Source organism: Lissotriton helveticus, chromosome 6, assembly GCF_964261635.1.
Source record: "Lissotriton helveticus chromosome 6, aLisHel1.1, whole genome shotgun sequence".
Classification (NCBI taxonomy): domain Eukaryota; kingdom Metazoa; phylum Chordata; class Amphibia; order Caudata; family Salamandridae; genus Lissotriton; species Lissotriton helveticus.
The window spans coordinates 1,166,667,859-1,166,691,427 of NC_136067.1; the positions used below are offsets into that span (position 1 = coordinate 1,166,667,859).

Here is a 23,569-nt window from a genome sequence, read left to right on the forward strand (position 1 = left end):
TTAGCATTTGTGGCATCATTTTGTATTCATCCGCCATTTTATACCATGATCAAAACTAAACTTCGGTCTCATTCTGTTTGCCTCAGCAGAAAGCAGCCTCAATATTTTTTCTGTTTCTTCAAGGTTGTGCTTCGCTGCACTAATGACTGTTTTGTCATTGCATACCTTTCCCGTTAGATAGGCCTGCTTCCACCCTTGGAGTGGCGGGCACAGGCAGAGTAACCTTGGAACTGAGATAGCATGTACCCGGTCTTAGGATCGCAGCTTCTCCTTCTGTGTCTCCTTTACTCACCAGCTACTAACTGGAAAATTCTATTTTGGGCGTGTCCTTAAGGGTATTGGAAATGTATATCATGAATTACCAAGTTGGCAGGGATCACTACCTCGGCAGCAATCCAAAGAGGCTGGTCAGACTGGACTCTGCTCGAGTGTGAGACTAATAATTAACTTTGGTTTGTATTCTCTAGTGTCTGACCGACTCTTGATTTGTTTGGAAGGCTGAGAGGGGGTAGCGAGTGACCCGAGTGGGCCTAATCGGGTCACTTCCTTCACAGTTCGCACCAGAAGGAAGCACAATCATTTGTGCTTATTGAGCCGTAGCCCTGAATACGCGCCAAACTTCTTCAATACTTGATTGCAGAGCTTTACTTTGCCTTTCAGGTTGCATTTTTATGAGAATCACACCGAAGGCATTTGTTCTTTGCAAAAACTACAAATAAGCTCAGTGGAAGAGATATGGTATAGGCTCATCACTGAGGTCACCATAGAAGTCAATTCTTACCTCTATGCTTTGTTTACCAATATAGATGAATAGTACTTGTTTATAAGCACTAAACCAGCTGCGTGCCCTAATGTTTAATATTTGCATATTTTGGAGACATTTTCCACCTACAAAGCAACCAAAATAAATCTCGTTATCGAGTGTCTTCATTCTTCTTTTCAGAAATTGTTGAGAAAGTTTCTCCTGCGGGTTAATGACAGGAAATAGGGCAACACATTTACCAGCAACAGCAGAAAATTATTTGAGCTAAACCAAAGGAAGGTCCCAGCATGGATTTCTTCATGCTTTATCACCTGGAGGTATTCATGACCGATGGACAGTACACTAGACAACAAACTCCAGCAGTTGATCTTCCCTTAAAGGCAGTTCATGGATCCCTTCCTATACAGGCCAAATGTGTTTTGCGGGCAGCTGTGGAGTAGCTACAGCTGTTATTTGCCATCTTGTCTTCCATTAAAAACAAAGTGACAGCCCAAACGGCACCTGGACCAGTTCTATACAGATGCACAACAGCGAGTCCAAGTAGGGAAATATGGAAACAATACTAGTCAAAGCATCAGTCAATGAACAAAAGTCACTTCAACAATCATGGACCAGAAATGATCAAGACGAGCCCCCTTATTAGCTTTCAAGGGAACATGTTATATTGACATCACTCATCAACAGAATAGACACAATATAAAATTGTAGTGAAAAATGCTCAAGTGATCACACAGCGAATACAAGTTAAATAGTACACAGTGTGTAAAAAAGGGGGAAATGACAATTGAATATATAATTAAACTTTGCAACAAATGCAATAATTTAATTTCAAAAGGCATCAATCGATTTCAATTTTCAGAGGTGTTGCTGCTGAAGACTGAAAAAAGGCAATCTTCAGTGGTCTTTCGACTGATGGGGACGCTCCTGAATAGTTGATTCATACAGCCATAATGGGATTATTTCCAGAACCAATTTGCCCTGGCCCAACATATATGGGCCTTGCTCAAGTTCTTTGAAGTGATAAATTATGTCCATGCTCATTTAATTTTCTTTGTCCTTATGATGACACGTTCATTCTCCTGGGTCGAAACGCCGTCTACGACTCTGACAATTGTTTCTAATATTTCCCTAATTGGAACCCCTGTTGCGTGTTGGCATCTTGTCCTCCATGGCTCAACCAAAGGTGTAGCTCTGTGAATTGTCTGAAGATAGGGTAACATTTAGAGGAGAGTGGCTTTGATGGTTAAAGTTGCAAATCATACACACTCTGGCTGTGACTGTCGCCGAAATGTCTTGGTTTTGATGCTTTAAGCTGTAAATGTGATAAGAAAACAAATGTGTGTTATCAAAGTTGTAAGTTAATGCTTATATACAAGTACATCATGAACACACAGAGAGGCTGACTTTTCTTTTCTCAATATAATTCCACAGATCACTTAGATATCTTTGTTTTCCTCCCCCTGACAAACAGTTTAAATGCAGCACCTTCCACAAATCTTGCCCCACAATTAATAATAAAAACAACCAAAAGTAGGTATTCAGCAGTGCACAGACCTATCCTTAAGTGCTAGGGTACTCTCGCCCATGTGGGTTCCAGCAATTCTTGGAATGTGCTTCCCCTGGTAGATGTAAGTAGAGGTGCTAACTCCGTCTGGCCCCACACTAATGGTGTTATTTTGGGATGTATGATGTTACAACGCATACTTTTACATCGCATGCCTTTACAACGTGGTATTTACAACAAATACCTTTACAACGCATAGTGCTTTGGGGCGCTGGATAGTGAATAGTTTAATTTACTATTCCAACTCCAGTCCCCGTGGACACTAGGGAAGGTGTTGGACAGTAAATTAAACGTATTCCCTATCCTAGAGCGCCCCCCAGCGCAATGCGTTGTAATGGTTTGCGTTGTAAAAGTTGCGTCGTAAAGGCACTGCGTGGTAAAAGTTGCGTTGTAAAGGATGTTTCCCGTTATTTTGTACCCACTGGTTAGGGTATATTGCTCGCAAGTTGTTTTTATTTGTATTTTATTTATGTATGTGCTTTTTTTTTTAAATAGTACTTGTTATAGCTGCAATTTTAATTGTTGCTGGTTAACCCCTCATCCTTCATCACGGAGATGTAAGTAGCGGTCCTGACTCAGTTTGGCTCCTGCTCTCCACTACGACTTGGACTTCCTTTCTAAGGCAGTATTCATGCGATTCAGGTGAAAGAATTACCTGGTTCCCCCTAGTGTTATTTAATAGCACTCTGTGAGTTTCTGGTTCAAAGGTGTGCCAAAGGCAAGTCCTTCTGAGTCCATCCCGACTGCAGCAATGCACTTATTTTCTATACATTTGTTAATGGCAACATTGTTCAATGTACTGTCTTTACCTTCGCATAGTGCATAGGGTCTTTGATGATATAAACAGACACATCTTCATCTAGTCGCCCTCACTGAATTCTGACAGTTCAGTCCGTGATATTACTCTTTGCCTCCCAATGAACTATAAAATTCACCATGTAGGTCATAAAGACTGCTTGGGTGAGGTAGAATGTCCATTATATATCATCAAAATATATATTTTACTAATATTCTTTTAATTACTTTATTAATGCTTAATGCCTGTTTTGTTCTTTGTCATCTAGTTCAAACACTTTAATTACATCTGGCTAAATTAATAGTCTACAAAGGAATGACCCTCAGTTTGTGAATGTTCTGTCTGAACTAATATTACCATTCGTGTTAACATAGTCAAAATTATTGCTATTTGGAGACTTTGATATCTGGGCCAAGTACCAACATCTTCCATCAACTGAAAAGCTGCTAAATGCTTGTACCACTCTGGGCCTGACACATACGGTTTCCAGCCCCTCTCATGCCATCAACCTTACCACCCACTTGCTGTTCTTCTCTAATCACATTTCAGATTGTATATCCTCTCCCTCCCCTGGTAGGGCCACACTGTCATATTAAATATCAGTTTGGCCTACTCTACCACCCCGCCTATATCTGTTGCCACATTGGTAATGAAATCATGCCTCATTAAAGTAATGTCAATTTAACATATCAATTGAATAAGCTAAACTTCAAATGAGGTCTAATATAAAAATGAATGAGACCACTTTTGAATATCTGGGTCACTAACCTTCTGGATAGCATTTCCTTTTTTAACACTTTAGTCTATTTCGGAGTTTCCCTTCAGCTCGATAGTAATCAGAATATTTTATGCTTCAAAAAAATACATGGCAAAGCAATAGAATGAATTGGCATCACACTTATTCCTCAGTAGCATAAGCAAGCTATTCCTCAGCCCTAAAAAATACAAGGCAGAGATAAAGAAAGTCAGATCCTTATATTAACATCAATGAAAAACTAATGGGTCCATTAGGATGTCGGGCGGTGGCACCTCCGCGGTGCTGGTGGGGCGGAAAAAAGCCTTTTTCCGCCCACGAGCAGGGGGAAACACGTCCGCCATATTAGTATAGGAAAACATAGGTCAAATCCCGTCCGCCGCGGAGCGACGTGCACCGCCATCAAAGTGAGCCCGCCACGGCGGTGGGAGCCAATGGAGAATCACCGCCGTGCGGAATGACGTCGGCCCCGCTCCACAAATTAGGATGGCCCAAACAGGCAGACGCACCGCAGCGGAGAGACACCGTCCAACCAGAGACGGCGAAAACTTGACAGCGGAGCGCAATAGCAGAGACCCGGTCCACACCACCCAGTCACGACCACCAGGGACCCAGCCCTACATGTGTTTCTGGTGCTGTACCTGCTACAGCACTATCATCAAATGGGCTACCGCAGACGCTGCCACAGGTACGCAACTACACAAAAACAACACACAACACACAGGCTGACACAGCTGGGGGTCACAACACATCCACAAGGGCACCCACACATGACCCACCTGCCACCAAGTCACCCCACTGCAGCCGGTACACACATCGACCATGAACTTGCAGCAACCTCCTGGTCCCGGTCACGTCACCGCAGCGTTCAACACATGCGCACAATGCAGAAGGCAGGGCCACCCCAAGGAATGGGCAGGGCACAAAGACCACACCAACAAGCAAACTCAATACACCCCCTGCACCACACAACAAAGAACTAGGGAGACAGCCACTGCAGGAGTGTCTGACAAGGAACACACAACACCAGTGCCACACACACCGAAGGCTGCCAATATTTGCCAGCACATACACACACAAACAAACACACACCCTGGGTGTAGCCACAAACAGAACACACACACAGGGATGCCTGAACAGATGCCTGCACAAAAACAACACACAAACACCACAGGAACACACACAGAACCCCATCAGAAACACACATACCCTGTCAGCCAAACTGGGGAAAGGCAATGGGAGCACACACACAACAGGAGCGCACAACCTCATCACTCAGGAACAAAACATACACAACATACCGCAAATCACACAAGAAGTGCACCAGCACAGAACGACACTGCCACATCAAACCAACCACAGATGAACATGAAAACAAAAATGAACAAACACCACAGGACATCAGGGGATGCACATCAGGCAGTGCCAAGGTCACATACACACAGCACTATATGCACAACAAGCAGTGTGTGCACAACAAACACAACAGTCACACACAGACATGACTGACACAACATCAACACACACAACACCAATCAGCACAGCAAAAACACAACAGCACACCCAGGAAGTGCAGCTATACCACAGCCAACACACATACATCCAACACAACAACAACAGATGCACCACTAAGGGAAACAAGAACACAACCATCCTGAACAGAGCATTGGACAGCACACACAGCTGAAGTGCACATGAGCAATCCTCACTGACTAACAGTACAAGAACATCACACATAAACCATTGGGGCAATGTCCAGAATGTAACATCACTCTTGGCCCAAGAACTGCACCACAAAGCACAGTCTCACAAATGAAGTGATGTGGAGGCACACACACATGTAAACCAAGGGGACAGCTGACACCAAAGTGAACTGACCTGCATATCAGTAGTAGACATGTAAGGGGTGTACCATACACAAATTGAGTGAGTGCAGACCCACAATGCGTAGGCATAAGTGGCACACATAGGGGATGGCATTACATCACACACCCCATGCCATACAGGAGGATAAAAGGCACCATGTGCCTGCAATGCATGAGAAACACAAATACAATTTCAGTGTGGAGCAGCAGTGCTACACCAGTCTACACAAACACACTCAAGACACATTGATGATCAAGCAAACACAACACTGATGTGCAAGTCACACACTTTGCACACTCATAAGTGAGCAAAACAACAAGGAGGAGTCAGACACACCAACACACTGCACAGTGCACAACAGACAACTCACACATGTGCATACAACCTTATCTACAGGGCAGGACAATCCAAACAACAGGCACACGACACCTGGGTGACACATGTGTGTCTATCCCAATCCAGGGGGCGCACACACATCCACACCCACTACAAAGTCACACCCTTCACACTGCACACCTCTTGACTACCCAAGAGCACACATCTCATGTAGGCCATGGGACCAGGACTAAGGGCCAACACAAGATGACCATACACATACACAGCTGGGCACACATAAAGGAATAACACACATACATCATGACATTGCCCAGTCTGCATGCAAACCTGTGCACACCATCACACCCTGTGCTGGCAGTGTCCCCCAACCTGACATGGCAACAATGTATCCAACAATAGCAAACCACTAAAAAGAGAACTGCATGACAGGCAAAAGAGCCATCACAGATAACGCTAGTATCAGTGTCTGAAACCAGGATACGGAGTCAAAAAATATAAACCATATGCCTCTCAAGGCAGTAAAAACACTTGGTCCTATGATCCCCCTAAAGACAAAATATACCGGGGCATTAGCTCGGAGGAAGGGGAGAGATTCAACATTCAACCAATATTGAGGGGACCTAGGTGGGAAGGAGAGGAGGATAAAGGCAACAAGTGACTCTACTTTGAACAAGTAAAAATAGGAAGGGATGGGGAAAAAACGAAGAAGAGGTCCTATATAAACAGATCCCTCCTCCTTAACTCCTTTGCCCACTGCCCAAATTTAAAAGGAATAGGATCTAAAGATCTTCGGCAAGTGGGATTTCAAGCATCCTGCGATGGTAAGAAGTTTACTAGGGTACAGCTTTATTCTGACCTGGTTAAATCTGCAATAATAAATGCAGAGAAGGAGACACTTAAAGAAGGGATTAGGCTAGTGCCCAAAGAAGAGGTCGTATCAGTATACAATGCTCCGCAACAGAAAACCTTCCTACGGTTCCATGCGGACCTAGGAAAAAGACAAGTGAAACTACCAGGAAGCGATGTGGACTGTGGGTTGGAAAACTTCAACATAGTAGTAATTAACTCAGACATGATGGAAGCTTGGAATAACTGGAGTTATAGTACAAGCCCTGCAGGCCCTTCCCAGCATTATATAGAGGGAACAGGTCCTCTTGGTCCACTTAGCGATGTAGAATAGGGAACGGGGCAGCCACATGCCATAAAGTTGGTCTCTTGGAATATAAATGGTCTCGGAACACAACTAAAGCAGGAATTCTTAAAAAAGGTTGCGAAAAACAACTAGATCATCTGTATACAAGAGACCTGGCTTTGTGGAGAGCCCCCGGTAGTTGAAGGGTTTCGACAAATCCATCGTTCAGCGATAAATCTTGCTCTGGTTGTGCAGCAGGTGGCTCATTGATTTAATTATCTACAAACCTAGTGATTAGGGTGTCCCAGTTATTGGTGACATGTAAGTGGATTTTGGCCTGTAGGATACTGACAACGTTTGTTGACAAAAAATATGAAAATATGTTGATTCTAAACGTTTATATGCAATGGGGCTCGCAAGAAGAATATGTGGTTGAACTGGGACATTTTAAGAATGACTTGGATTCCCTTTGTGATAAGTATGGTACTGATTTAATTTTGTTGGTGGGAGATTTTAACCATAAATGAAACCCAAAATTGTTAGACCTTTTGTATACTGAAATTCTGGACTCATATGACATAAAAGAGTTCTTTGAAAATATAATACTGACCGATGCTGCTAAACTTGGAAGTTATCTAGGGTCAAAAAGTCTTTTCTGCTTAAACGGTAGGCTAGCTCAAGATTGTCCGGCAAAGAAAACTTTCAAATATGGGACTCAAAATTGCCCTATTGACTATGTTTTCATGCTGGCATGAAACTTTGAACTAGTTTTAGATTTTAGGATTGGCCCTTCTGAATGCAGTGACCATAATATACTAAAATTAGAGCTGGTAATATCCCCACAGGCCGATTGTGACAAAGTCATCTTACAAGAGATAAAGTACCCGAAGCGGATAACAACTCGGGTTTCGGATGTATTTATAGAAAGGTTAACTAGACTGCAACAAAATGTTAAGTTAGGAGGTGTGAGCGGCCAAAATCTATCATGGTATGTTGAAAAAATAGACCAAGCGGTCAAATGTGTAGGTATAGATTTTTTTTTTTTATTTATTTATTTTTTTTTTTAAAACCTTTATTGCACAGTATCAAGAAACAAATACGGGCCTACAACCATCTGGCCGGCCGAGACACACTTACGAGCATTATAGCAAGCTATATCGCAACTTAGTAGCACAGAGTACAGAAGAACAATCCATCTAGATTACACCGGACATGCAAATACTACCGAGAAACAGGAGAATGCAAGGTTCATTTTTAAAGGTTTTCATAAGTAAATTATAGGAAAGCATACGAACAGGAAGGATCAGAGTACATATAAGCCACCAACGACATGCGTGGGCAACGTACCTCAGAAGAATTGCGAGCAAGCAATGAGAAATAATCAAAATGGCGGCATAAGAACAGAACAACAGAATAAACCGGCACAAAAGACATAGCACGCCAAGCGCTACCCACCTAATCCCAACCGAGCCCACTGACCCAGAAAAAGCAAAAAAGAAGAGAAGGAAGAACGCAAAAAGAAAAAAGGCCCATAGAAACAAAAACGGACAAAAGAAAGCCCCCCCCCCACCCCCCACCCTACACACATGCAGAGGCTATGGCCTACCCCCCCCAACAGTGTGTCTGTCGCCCCAAAAAGATACCCGAAATATAGAAGAGACAGTAAAGCGAGAAGAAAAAAAGGAGGAAGCATAACAAACCGGAGGAGGGCCAAACAAATATACTCAGAATAAACAACTTACATAATCATGGCCGCCATCCCCGGACCTCCAACCCAACATTAAAAGCAACGTGTAACTACCCCGTGTGTAAAGTACAGTCCCCGCAATACAAGCGTGAGCAAGCAAAAGGAGAAAACTTCATCAACCCTGCCCCTTACGGTCCGATGTGTAGACAAGGTCCAGCTGGATAATGGCCATCATGAACAGAGCGAGCGGACGGGAGGAGTACAACAGAATAAGAGACTGTCCACCAAAGTCTGCACAACTCAAAAGCAAGTGTGTCACGTTAACACAGAAGGAGAAAACACAGCGCAACAATCCTCCGAGAGAGGCCGGACAAAGCAGTATTGGCAGCCCCAGGAGAAGATAATGAGTCATGCGAACAGACCACAAAGGAGCCGTCGAACAGGATGTCCAGAGACGATTCCTTAGCCAGCGCAGAAGTCCACGAACCTCAGGGCTCGCCCCAGCCACAACTGGCAATTCCACGGCTAAGTCAGGCTCTTGTACCCTCAATGCTTCCGTGAACATCTGGGTGGGCAACTCACGGCATGTAATCATAGGGTGTGGCGCAGTGTCCCGCACCCGACAGCAAACATGGCCAGTCGAGGGCATAGCGGACAAAAGGGCGTCCAATCGGTCCCCCAGTTTATGGGCATTGACACATAGGACAGCACACAATTCGCCCAGCGCCCCTAGAACGTCGCCAGTCCGCAGCGGTTCACCAGGAAAAGGGGATGCGGCAGCTCCCTGCACGCCCGGCACACAAACATGGAGGCAACCTCGAGACCGGCCGCCGACTTCCCCGGCGGACAGCCGAGCCTCTCGTGGCCACTCCGCACAGTAGAGCCGGGCCGGGGGCACAGGGGCAGCAGGTTCCATACCAACACCCACACGAGTTCCGCGAAGAAACGGGGCACGCTCGTATACTCTGGAGCAGCCCGGGGCCGTCACTTGCGAGTGCCAAGTGGCCGACACAAAATGGCACCCACCACAGCACTGGGCAGCAAGAAAGCTGGGAAGATCTCCTAAAAGCCGTGGGAGAGGATACTTTGTAGCACTCACGGGCGTCTGAATCTCGGAGCATGGAGCGCTGCGGAGCAAGCAGGATAAGTGCAGCGGACAGCACAGTGTAGCAGCTACGATCCACCGTTCGACTCCGCTCCAGCCACAATGGCCGCTGGCGTTGTATCAGGTCGACCGTCCCCGAGGAAGAGGGACCCGGTCGCCGCCATGAAACGCAAGGGAGAAGGCAAGGGCGCCGTTTCGCTTGCCCCGCTGAGAACACACCGGGAAGCACAACGTTGAAATCAGGGTCACCTCCCGGATCCGAAAAGTCGGTGCAGAAGCAGGATAGCGTGCAGGATAAGTAGCAACACGGGAGGAAAGCGAGAGGGTCGGCGGAGCCGAGGGTTTAGGCGGCCATCACGGTTGCGGGCTAGGCTCCTCCTCTGTAAGTATAGATTTAAGAACAGATGTAAGGGCACCCAAGGATAAAGAAAGGATGCAGGCCAAACAAGGAAATTGGTTTAATCTAGATTGCTTAAATAAGAAACGAGAACTAAGGGGAGAAGAGCGTCGTCTACGCAATAAATCTTGACCAGGCTAGGGCGGAAAACCTCGTCAAAATAAAGAGAGAATATACATCACTAATTTGCAATGCTAAAAGGGCCCACAAAGAAATATGTTGGGGAAAATTATTGGAGACGATAGAATCTAAAAATATTCGCCAGTCTGGATGCTAATAAAATCAGCTACAGAATATTCTGTTGCCCCAATGAACTGTGTAGTGGAAGAGGGGGCTTGGGAAGATTATTTACATGAACTATATTCCCCGGGGAGGGAAACTGGAGAGGATAGATTGAGGGATTGGAGTGGGCTAGTAGAGAATTTAAAATCAGATTGCTCAATAGTAAATGTGCTTAGTATAATAAGGACTTTGAACTTAACGAGAGCAGCTGGCCCAGATAACTTACCAGCCCTGATAATAAATTCAAACCAGACCTGGTAGGCAGAATTTTACTCTAAGATGTTTTTAGTAATCTTAGATGTAGGTAAGATCCCCACAAATTGGAAGGGTGAAATATTTAGGCTGATTCACAATATGCCCCAAAGAACTACAGACTTATTAACCTGCTAGATATGGGAGAAAAGATCTTTGTGAAAATAATGCTAAGTACATTAAAAGATTGGGTTGAACAGTGATCTATTGTACCAGTTGAACAAGGAGGGTTTAAAGAAGGCCACTCCACTATAGATCACTACTTTGCACTGTGGGCATTGGCCAGGAAATCGATAGAGCAAAATGGCAAACTATTTTGTTGCTTTGCCGACTTCCGAGCGGCTTTTGACTCTGTGGACCGTAATAGCCTCTGGGAAGTCCTGGGAAATTATGGTTTACCAGTGGGCATTCTGAATATTTTAAAAGAGTTACACAGTGACAACTGGGCCCAGGTCATTAGAGACACCAACGGGTCAATAACACACAAAATACCTGTAAAGAATGGTCTGAGACAGGGGTGCGCTTTGGCACCCCTGCTATTTTCAATCTTTCTTGCAGATCTCCCCATATTGTTAGAAATAGAAAAAAGTGCGAGTCCGCGTATGAATAGAAACAAAGTGCCCTGTATTTTATACGCTGACGACCTTGTGATCCTTGACCAAACTGAAATGGGACTCCAAAGGAAAATAAGGGCCAGATGTAGGTGGCCATTTACCGACCGGTAACGGCCGATTTCGCCGTTACCGACCGGTAAATGGGTATTTGGGATGTAGGGGGCCAATTTTACCGATTCGGTAAATTTACCGAATCGGTAAATTTACCGAATCGGTAAAATACAGAATCGGTATTTTTACCGATTCGGTAACTTCGAGATGTAGGTGGGACTCTTCTGAGTCCCAAAGGCCTTTCAGATTCGGTATTTTACCACCCAATCCAATTGGGTGGTAAAATACCGAATCCAGGTGTGCATGCACATGTGTGCATGCACACCTATGCCATGTGACAGACAGGCATGCCCTTAGGGCATGTCTGCGTGCCACATGGCACACATGCCTGTATTTGGGATGCTAGAGGGTGTCAAAGTGATACCCCCTGCACCCTTGCTTGAATCGGTATTTACCGAATCGGTAAATACCGATTCGGTAATGCCCATTGATTCCTATGGACTTCAATGCCCATAGGAATCAATGGGCATTACCGAATCGGTATTTACCGATTCGGTAAATACCGATTTTTACAGATTTGGTAATTCAATTACCGAATATACCTAAATCTCCCTCCTTCTATTTTACCGATTCATAAATACCGAATCGGTAAAATTCGGTATTTATGAGTCGGTAAAATAGAATTACCTACATCTGGCCCTAAATGTTTTTAAACATTATTGTGATAAAAAGTTTTTAACTGTTAATATGGAAATAACAGGTCTTACGATTTGGGAAAAGAGTTAAAAATACAAATTTTAATTGGTTTTTAGGACAAGATAAACTAGAAATAGTAAGTGAATATAAATACCTAGGTCTTTGGTTTGATAGTGCCTTGATATGGGGCACCCGTCTAGAGGCACAAGCTGCAAAGGCCTTCTCGTCAGTCTGCGGCCTGAAAAAATTTAATAAGGAATTTGGCGACATGTCACATAGACCCATGTTAAATGCATTTGAAGCTATGATCCCTCCGCAAGTTCTGTATGGCGCAGAAGTACTCTATTTAAGCGGCAAAAGGGGATGGGATCGTGAAGAAGGAAAAATCTTTAAAATGCTGCTGTCATTACCCAATAGTTCCATGATTCAAGCAATCAGAATGGAGGTAGGGCTAATAGCCTGGAATGTAAAGTCCCAGATGTCCCTTTCAAGATTCTGGAGATGCCAGGAACCAGGAGGAGCGCAAAAGGTCTCAATATGGTGCAGAGAGGAAATCCAAACCAGTAACCTTAGTTGGGCACGGGAGGTAAGGAAAACTCTCCCGACCGTAGCGGCGCACCTAAATTTGAGCCTTTCTCATCCATCCCTGGACATAGTCTTTACAGAAAGAATGCTTAGGGATCAAGGGCTTCCATACTACAGATCACAAGATCTTGAGTATCTGAAGGTAAAAAAATCGGTTAACTGGGTAAGGAGCGCATGGGAAAGGGAGGATCGGTTTCCTTATCTAGATTTTTTGCCCGATAAATGGTTAAGACAAGAAATCCTACGTGTTCGTGTGGGCATTAACCCGTGGAAGTCGAAAGGGAAATTAAAAGCAGCATTGATTAAAACGGATGGAATTTGTAAATGTGGCCTAGGAGTAAGAAATGATATTTTGCACATATTGCTTGATTGCACATTGATTTTACCAATACGGAAAGTATTTTTATGTCCAATTTTTTTGAAATATAAGGTGAATTCACAGGCTCAAGCTGCTTGTCTTTTTATGGATATGTCGTCTCTTGAAATTACAATCGCTTTGGGGAAGTTTTTGAAAGCGACACAGGGCTTTGTAAAGGAGAAATTAAAAGAGGGATTCTGTTTTTAAAACTTTTTAGAATGTTCTCCCAACACTGAGAATTTTATGGATTTATGCTTTTGTAAATGGTGTTAAAATGAAATGTGTTTTAACTACGTTATTATTATGCGGATCTAAAGTTGTGCATGGTTTTAAAGACTATGGTCTAAATAAACATTGTTTACTACTACTACCAGTGTCTGAATGGACTCAAGACACTGTCACCCCTGTTTAAAAATGTGATGTGGGCAAAGAGCTTGGCAATGTTGAAGTGAAACATAGAACATGGTGCACAGGCAACCAAATGCACACACCAAAATAACTTTAATCAGCAAGGACATTGACAAAACACACCACAGGAGTAACTGTCTTTATTCACATATTGCACAGATGTGACAGTAGAACGACAGTAGACTAGAGCAAGGCACAAAATGCTGATCATATGCAAGATAACCTGCACAGGCTAACTACAAACAGGAAGGCCAGTGTCCATGGCACAGGGGAGAGCCCAACACAGCAGAGCAACAGGGCCAGTGTCCAGTTCAGGGTGCACATCAAGTACATGAGAGGCTGCACAGGGGAGAGTCCAACACAGCAGAGCAACAGGGCCAGTGTCCATGACACAGGGGAGAGTCCAACACAGCAGGGCAACAGGGCCAGTGTCCATGGCACAGGGGAGAGTCCAACACAGCAGAGAAACAGGACCAGTGTCCATGGCACAGGGGAGAGTCCAACACAGCAGAGCAATAGGGCCAGTGTCCATGGCACAGGGGAGAGTCCAACACAGCAGAGCAACAGGGCCAGTGTCCAGTTCAGGGTGCATATCAAGTACATGAGAGGCTGCACAGGCAAGGGCAGAACAGTAAGGCCAGTGGGTATGGCAAAATGCAGCGTCAGGACCTGAGAAACTGCACAGGCAAGGGCAGAACAGCAGTGAATGACAAGGCCGGTGGCCAGGGAGAAGTGCAGAGTCAGGACATGAGAAGCTGCAGAGGCAAGGGGAGAGCAGCAGTGAACCACAAGGCCAGTGGGCATGGCAAAGTGCAGAGCCAGGACCTGAGAAGCTGCACAGGGAACTGCAGAACAGCAGTGAATGACAAGGCCAGTGGCCAGGGAGAAGTGCAGAGTCAGGACATGAGAAGCTGCACAGGCAAGGGCAGAACAGTAAGGCCAGTGGGCATGGCAAAATGCAGTCAGGACATGAGAAGCTGCACAGGCAAGGGCAGAACAGTAAGGCCAGCGGGCATGGCAAAATGCAGTAAGGACATGAGACGCTGCACAGTCAAGGGCAGAACAGTAAGGCCAGTGGGCATGGCAAAATGCAGAGTCAGGACATGAGAAGCTGCACAGGCAAGAGCAGAACAGCAGTGAATGACAAGGCCAGTGGCCAGGGCACAGGCAAGGGGAGAGCAGCAGTGAACGCCAAGGCCAGTGGACATGGCAAAGTGCAGAGTCAGGACATGAGAAGCTGCACAGGCAAGGGCAGAACAGTATGGCCAGTGGGCATGGCAAAGTGCAGAGTCAGGACATGAGAAGTTGCACAGGCAAGGGCAGAAGAGTAAGGCCAGTGGGCATGGCAAAATGCAGAGTCAGGACCTGAGAAGCTACACAGGCAAGGGCAGACCAGCAGTGAATGACAAGGCCAGTGGCCAGGGAGAAGTTCAGAGTCTGGACATGAGAAGCTGCACAGTGAGTGTGTATGACTGTACCCTTCCATGGCCAGCAACACACCCAGGTGGCAAGCAATGATCAGGACTAGCACACCTGTATGAGAGACAGGTGTATGAGGGGGACTTCCACTCACATTTGCCTCTCAGGTGGACTTGGAGCTGGCTGTGTGTGGGAGACAGCAGGCCCACTTGACGGGGGAGACAGAGGCCCACCTGATGTAGGGCTATCAGTGGCTTGGCAAGCTGGAGGGCTGTTTGGACCAGGTAGTGTAGTGGCACGTGGAGGTGGAGTTATGCAGACCTGTGACACAGCGTGGGTGGGAGAGGTTTGAGGTGTGCCCTTCCACTTTTTGGGAATTCGAAATGGCTTCCCTGTACTGGGGTTAATGGGAACTTGGAATGACACAACAGGCACACACACCAACTGTCCCACATCAGGTGCAGACACTGGCACTCCCTCTGGTGATGTGCTGGATCCTGCGGAACGCTTTGTCTGGCTATGCCTCTGGACCACCTTCCCCTGTTTTTCAGATGTCCCCCCTACAGTGCCCTCCTTTGCCTGTTTGACAGGGGTGGCCCCTACAGTGCCCTCCTTTGCCTGTTTGGCAGGGGTGGCCCCTACAGTGCCCTCCTTTGCCTGTTTGCCAGGGGTAGCCCCTACAGTGCCCTCCTTTGCCTGTTTGGGAGGGGTAGTGTCCCTGTGCCCTTCCTATGTGTACCCTTGCCATACAACACCTCCTCAGTGGGCATAGACACTGCACGCCTAGCTCTGCGTGAAGTTTTAGGGACAGTAGAGACCTTCGCTGGTGATGCCTCTGAGGCATGGGAGCCTGACGTCTGCCTCATTGCTTTTTCGGCCTTGCTCTTCCCTGACGGGCTCTTGTATTTGGATTCTGGGGTGGCTCTGCTCTTCTGTGGGGATGGTGCTAGTGGGCGGTCATGCTTGGGTTGTGTCTGCTCGGTGCTTCTTGTACTATATCATGACTGTGACGCATGGGAACCATGGTCACTATCATCCGATGTGGCCACTGACTGGGGGGTGGAAAAAGGCACCTGAGCAGGAATGGGAGTATGTGCTTGTTGAAGGGCACTATATGGGTAGCAGTGCTATGTGTCATAGGACTGTCCCCAAGGCACCGGATTGTTGCTTGAAAAAATCCTGCTGAGTATATTAAAAATGAATCTTTTACTCCAGTTTTCTGTTATGTCTGTTCATTTATTGGTATTCAGACTTCCGGTGAAACATGTGTTAACTTTACACAAAGTTAATTAGTTCTATCCAATATTCTTCTTTACAACCAATGCATTTCGGCGTTAAATTCCGCCTTCATCAGGGTACGTTTCTGTGAACATTAAACAATAATACCAATCAATACATGATTCTCTCCCACTATATCGTAATGAAAACAATTATTTAACACTCCTTCTACATTGCTAATCACATCTATGGCTGGCAGTGTCTATTAAACACCGTCACCTTATTAAACCTTTTCCGCCCCGGTCGCCTTGCGACCAGGGCGGAAAAGTGGCGGCGCTATTTCCGTTCGCCACGGTCCCCCCGCCATCCTAATATGGCAGGGGGAATATAGGTGCGGATGGCGGGCGGATCGCCCAAAATGATTGGCAAAATGAGACCTCAAATCCCAGCGTGCATTTCAAAATGAACTGCCACTAGAGGAGGAGCACTGAAGCCCCCTATTACGGAAAAACGCAGGGGAGATGCGGTAGCCACAAATCACCTCTGCTGACACGGCCTCTGAGGAGATGCAAACAGCGGCTTCGAAACGCGTCAGGCCATGGACTTCAAAGGGATGTTAAGCTGCCTGCTTGGTTTAAATAGAGTTGTTACTCACCTGCAGTGCTGTGCGGCCTCAAGCCTCTGGGCGTTTCAGATTACATATTATGCGGCAGTTCCAGGCCGCAGAGGGATCGCACTGCCCAAAACTAATGGGCATTAGGAGAGAGGAAGTTTCCTCTTTCCGAAGCTGCAGGGCACCTTTAATGAAGCCGGCAGAGTCTCATCCAAGGCTCAATGGAGGGCCGAGAAAAATTGTCCATAATTAGCTGCAGCGAAGGTAACCCACTAAAGGGCGTTAATTGGCAAAATGAGACCCCAAATCCCAGCGTGCATTTAAAAATGAACTGCCACCAAAGGAGGAGCACTGAAGCCCCTTTTTTTGGAAACACGCAGGGGAGATGCAGTAGCCACAAATCACCTCCGCTGACACGGCCTCTGAGGAGATGCAAACAGCCGCATCGAAACGCGTCAGGCCATGGACTTCAAAGGGATGTTAAGCTGCCTGCTTGGTTTAAATAGAGTTGTTACTCACCTGCAGTGCTGTGCGCCCTCAAGCTTCTGGGCATTTTTGGTTACATATTATGCGGCGGTTCCAGGCCGCAGAGGGATCGCACTGCCCAAAACTAATGGGCATTAGGAGAGAGGAAGTTTCCTCTTTCCGAAGCTGCAGGGCACCTTTAATGAAGCCGGCAGAGTCTCATCCAAGGCTCAAAGGAGGGCCGAGAAAAATTGTCAATAATTAGCTGCAGCGGAGGTAACCCACTAGAGGGCGTTAATTGGCAAAATGAGACCTCAAATCCCAGTGTGCATTTAAAAATGAACTGCCACCAAAGGAGGAGCACTGAAGCCCCCTATTACGGAAACACGCAGGGGAGATGCGGCAGCCACAAATCACCTCCGCTGACACGGCCTCTGAGGAGATGCAAACAGCGGCATCGAAACGCGTCAGGGCATGGACTTCAAAGGGATGTTAAGCTGCCTGCTAGGTTTAAATAGAGTCGTTACTCACCTGCAGTGCTGTGCGGCCTCAAGCTTCTGGGCGTTTTTGGTTACATATTATGCGGTGGTTCCAGGCCGCAGAGGGATCGCACTGCCCGAAACTAATGGGCATTAGGAGAGAGGAAGTTTCCTCTTTCCGAAGCTGCAGGGCACCTTTAATGAAGCCGGCAGAGTCTCATCCAAAGCTCAATGGAGGGCCGAAAAAATTGTCCATAATTAGCTGCAGCGGAGGTAACCCACTAGAGTGCGTTAATTGGCAAAATGAGACCTCAAATCCCAGCGTGCATTTAAAAATGAACTGCCACCAAAGGAGGAGCACTGAAGCCCCCTATTACGGAAACTCGTAGGGGAGATGCGGTAGCCACAAATCACCTCCGCTGACACGGCCTCTGAGGAGATGCAAACAGCAGCATCGAAACGCGTCAGGCCATGGACTTCAAAGGGATGTTAAGCTGCCTGCTTGGTTTAAATAGAGTTGTTACTCACCTGCAGTGCTGTGCGGCCTCAAGCTTCTGCGCGTTTTTGGTTACATATTATGCGGCGGTTCCAGGCTGCAGAGGGATCGCACTGCCCAAAACTAATGGGCATTAGGAGAGAGGAAGTTTCCTCTTTCTGAAGCTGCAGGGCACCTTTAATGAAGCCGGCAGAGTCTCATCCAAGGCTCAATGGAGGGCCGAGAAAAATTGTCCATAATTAGCTGCAGCGGAGGTGACCCACTAAAGGGCATTAATTGGCAAAATGAGACCTCAAATCCTAGCGTGCATTTAAAAATGAACTGCCACCAAAGGAGGAGCACTGAAGCCCCCTATTACGGAAACACGCAGGGGAGATGCGGTAGCCATAAATCACCTCCGCTGACACGGCCTCTGAGGAGATGCACACAGCGGCATCGAAACGCGTCAGGCCATGGACTTCAAAGGGATGTTAAGCTGCCTGCTTGGTTTAAATAGAGTTGTTACTCACCTGCAGTGCTGTGCGGCCTCAAGCTTCTGGGAGTTTTTGGTTACATATTATGCGGCAGTTCCAGGCCGCAGAGGAATCGCACTTCCCGAAACTAATGGGCATTAGGAGAGAGGAAGTTTCCTCTTTCCGAAGCTGCAGGGCACCTTTAATGAAGCCGGCAGAGCCTCATCCAAAGCTCAATGGAGGGCTGAGCAAATTGTCCATAATTAGCTGCAGCGGAGGTAACCCACTAGAGGGCGTTAATTGGCAAAATGAGACCTCAAATCCCAGCGTGCATTTAAAAATGAACTGCCACCAAAGGAGGAGCACTGAAGCCCCCTATTACGGAAACACGTAGGGGAGATGCGGTAGCCACAAATCACCTCCGCTGACACGGCTTCTGAGGAGATGCAAACAGCGGTAACGAAACGCATCAGGCCATGGACTTCAAAGCGATGGTAAGTTGCCTGCTTGGTTTAAATAGAGTTGTTACTCACCTGCAGTGCTGTGCGGCCTCAAGCTTCTGGGCGTGTTTGGTTACATATTATGCGGCGGTTCCAGGCCGCAGAGGGATCGCACTGCCCGAAACTAATGGGCATTAGGAGAGAGGAAGTTTCCTCTTTCCGAAGCTGCAGGGCACCTTTAATGAAGCCGGCAGAGTCTCATCCAAGGCTCAATGGAGGGCCGAGAAAATTTTTCATAATTAGCTGCAGCGGAGGTAACCCACTAGAGGGCGTTAATTGGCAAAATGAGACCTCAAATCCCAACGTGCATTTAAAAATGAACTGCCAACAAAAGGAGGAGCACTGAAGCCCCCTATTACGGAAACACGCAGGGGAGATGCGGTAGCCACAAATCACCTCCGCTGACACGGCCTCTGAGGAGATGTAAACAGCGGCATCGAAATGCATCAGGCCATGGACTTCAAAGGGATGTTAAGCTGCCTGCTTGGTTTAAATAGAGTTGTTACTCACCTGCAGTGCTGTGCGGCCCCAAGCTTCTGGGCGTTTTTGGTTACATATTATGCGGCGGTTCCAGGCCGCAGAGGGATCGCACTGCCCAAAACTAATGGGCATTAGGAGAGAGGAAGTTTCCTCTTTCCGAAGCTGCAGGGCACCTTTAATGAAGCCGGCAGAGTCTCATCCAAGGCTCAATGGAGGGCCGAGAAAAATTGTCCATAATTAGCTGCAGTGAAGGTAACCCACTATAGGGCGTTAATTGGCAAAATGAGACCCCCAAATCCCAGTGTGCATTTCAAAATGAACTGCCACCAAAGGAGGAGCACTGAAGCCCCCTATTTTGGAAACACGCAGGGGAGATGCAGTAGCCACAAATCACCTCGGCTGACACGGCCTCTGAGGAGATGCAAACAGCAGCATCGAAACGCGTCAGGCCATGGACTTCAAAGAGATGTTAAGCTGCCTGCTTGGTTTAAATAGAGTTGTTACTCACCTGCAGTGCTGTGCGGCCTCAAGCTTCTGGGCGTTTTTGGTTACATAGTATGCGGCGGTTCCAGGCCGCAGAGGGATCGCACTGCCCAAAACTAATGGGCATTAGGAGAGAGGAAGTTTCCTCTTTCCGAAGCTGCAGGGCACCTTTAATGAAGCCGGCAGAGTCTCATCCAAGGCTCAATGGAGGGCCGAGAAAAATTGTCAATAATTAGCTGCAGCGGAGGTAACCCACTAGAGGGGGTTAATTGGCAAAATGAGACCTCAAATCCCAGTGTGCATTCAAAGATGAACTGCCACCAAAGGAGGAGCACTGAAGCCCCCTATTACGGAAACACGCAGGGGAGATGCGGTAGCCACAAATCACCTCCGCTGACACGGCCTCTGAGGAGATGCAAACAGCAGCATCGAAACGCGTCAGGCCATGGACTTCAAAGGGATGTTAAGCTGCCTGCTTGGTTTAAATAGAGTCGTTACTCACCTGCAGTGCTGTGCGGCCTCAAGCTTCTGGGAGTTTTTGGTTACATATTATGCGGCGGTTCCAGGCCGCAGAGGGATCGCACTGCCCGAAACTAATGTGCATTAGGAGAGAGGAAGTTTCCTGTTTCCGAAGCTGCAGGGCACCTTTAATGAAGCCAGCAGAGTCTCATCCAAAGCTCAATGGAGGGCTGAGAAAATGTTTCCATAATTAGCTGCAGCGGAGGTAACCCACTAGAGGGCGTTAATTGGCAAAATGAGACCTCAAATCCCAGCGTGCATTTCAAAATGAACTGCCACTAAAGGAGGAGCACTGAAGCCCCCTATTACGGAAACACGCAGGGGAGATGCGGTAGCCACAAATCACCTCCGCTGACACGGCCTCTGAGGAGATGCAAACAGCGGTATCGAAACGCGTCAGGCCATGGACTTTAAAGGTATGTTAAGCTGCCTGCTTGGTTTAAATAGAGTTGTTACTCACCTGCAGTGCTGTGCGGCCTCAAGCTTCTGGGAGTTTTTGGTTACATATTATGCGGCGGTTCCAGGACGCAGAGGGATCGCACTGCCCGAAACTAATGTGCATTAGGAGAGAGGAAGTTTCCTGTTTCCGAAGCTGCAGGGCACCTTTAATGAAGCCGGCAGAGTCTCATCCGAGGCTCAATGGAGGGCCGAGAAAATTGTTCATAATTAGCTGCAGCGGAGGTAACCCACTAGAGGGCGTTAATTGGCAAAATGAGACCTCAAATCCCAGCGTGCATTTAAAATTGAACTGCCACAAAAGGAGGAGCACTGAAGCCCCCTATTACGGAAACACACAGGGGAGATGCGGTAGCCACAAATCACCTCCGCTGACACGGCCTCTGAGGAGATGCAAACAGCGGCATCGAAACGCGTCAGGCCATGGACTTCAAAGGGATGTTAAGCTGCCTGCTTGGTTTAAATCGAGTCGGTACTCACCTGCAGTGCTGTGCGGCCTCAAGCTTCTGGGCGTTTTTGGTTACATATTATGCGGCAGTTCCAGGCCGCAGAGGAATCGCACTGCCCGAAACTAATGGGCATTAGTGAGGTTCCGTGAGAATCGTTATGATGTTTTGGGCATGATCGAATATGGGCAAGTTTGGTATCTATGAACCGTAAATGACGAGTTTAGTAAGTGTACGCGTTTTCGCTACACTACTTGGAAGGGTTCGCCTTATTTATGCGTTTCTTCATCTGAACCCTCGGGTTCCATTTTAGATACGGCATCCATTTTGTTTCTTGCCCTCACGTAGTTAGCTAGCAGGCAACTGTCCGCGTCATGACCCTTAGTTCCCAAGCCTTACGGAAGACGCATATTCCTTTCATGCGTCTTTTATGACCAGGGGAATGACTCTGCAAAGGCAGATGGCTTCGCTTGAGGGTAATCTTGCCGTGCCGGTCTATTGTTTCAGCTGTGCATGTGCTAGGATCGAATCCTTTGATCCTGTGATCATGCTTCCGATATTACCCTCACACTCTTTTCTCTACTGTTGTCTGTCTTCCTTGCAGCTGTTCTTGTCTCTTTCTTTTGCTCGTTTACAACTAGAGTGGAATGTGCCTAACGGTGAGAAGATGTGCTTTTACAGTTGGGAACCGGCAATGTTACTGTAATTATGTTCCGGGTTTCAAGAAGTCCTTTTGAAGTTTATTGTGGGAACTGAGTTGTAACCTTTTGTTCGTATGTTGTGCAATGACAAAAATGTGTATAAAAGGAGCGATCCACATTTGCAATTTGAAGCAGACTCTCAGAACCTACACTCTGTTGTACTTCTTGTGACTTTTGCCTCCCTGCAGTAATAAACGCTGATCTTTGACGCCGAAGGAAGTGTCCCGTGTCTCTGTCATTTGTGCGCTGAACAGGTATCCCACGAAGGTTTCAGGTGTTGTTCCCTGGCACCGCTGGACCTTAGAAAAAGTCCAGTCCTTCAGTTGGCGCCCAACGTGGGGCGACATCAGCGGTACCGGTCCAAAGCCTGACGATTGTGAGGAACTTCGTGTGAAATCTCCGAGGGAAGGTGCACCCCGCTTCATCAATCTTGTTGTCGAAATAAGTGGCCTGAAGATTTTTTCCCGCGAAGCTTCCCGCCTCCTGACGGCTGCGACGGACCGATGCCCTGACTGTCGACCTGTTTTGGCGCCTGGCGTAGTCCTTTGTATGGCGAGACGATAAACGGGCCTTCCTGGTGACGCCATTGTACTCTCAGTTAAGTATTTGTGGGTCGCTCCCAGTATCCTTGGTTGTTGTTGAAGCTTAGTTGTTTTGCATGGTTCCATTGCATTTGTGGTGCTTAGTTGTTGGTTCTTAGTTGTTATTTGACAGTTGCAATTGCCAAAAACCGAGGGTTTTGTCTTTCACGAAGATTTAGCGCTTCGATAACCCTTGAAGTTTGATACTTGGTTAGTGAGCAAGATGCCTAGCCGTAGTGGTTTCTTTGGTTTCTTTAAATGTTATAACACTGATTCCCGGTTGGAGGACTCGTGTCCGATACCTCCAGTTGGAACTCCAATTTATGAGCTCTATAGTCGACATGGTGTAGGCCCTATTATATATAATGAATATTGGGTTCGTTATACGAAAAACGATGGTGACCTTAGTTGGCCACCGCATGGAAGTTTTGAAATTACGATTTTAGATAATCTTGAAGCTAAATTGTTTAAAAAGAAAGCTAGGCCTGCTATGTTCGATTCCTTTCGGTTATGGCGTAAAGAGGCCAAGCAGAAAGAAATCAAACAGCTTAAGAAAAATAAAAAAAGAAGGTATCATTACGATGATGCAAGGTGCAGAACAATATCAGCGAGATA

The 23,569-nt window shown here is 46.8% G+C and overlaps 1 protein-coding gene across 4 annotated transcripts in view; it reads right to left on the reverse strand.

The window, feature by feature from the left end:
* Window positions 1-1,402: 1,402 nt before the first annotated feature.
* FRMD1 (FERM domain containing 1) overlaps window positions 1,403-23,569 on the reverse strand; it is a 797,190-nt gene continuing 775,023 nt past the window's right edge. For 2 of the 4 annotated variants that reach the window (XM_078648855.1, XM_078648854.1), the window contains exon 12: window positions 1,403-2,075. In XM_078648855.1, coding sequence (XP_078504981.1) covers window positions 2,071-2,075 — 5 coding nt within the window. In that variant the 3' untranslated portion in view covers window positions 1,403-2,070. The remainder of the gene's footprint in view (window positions 2,076-23,569) is intronic. The other 2 variants (XM_078648856.1, XM_078648853.1) reach the window with 2 other exon arrangements.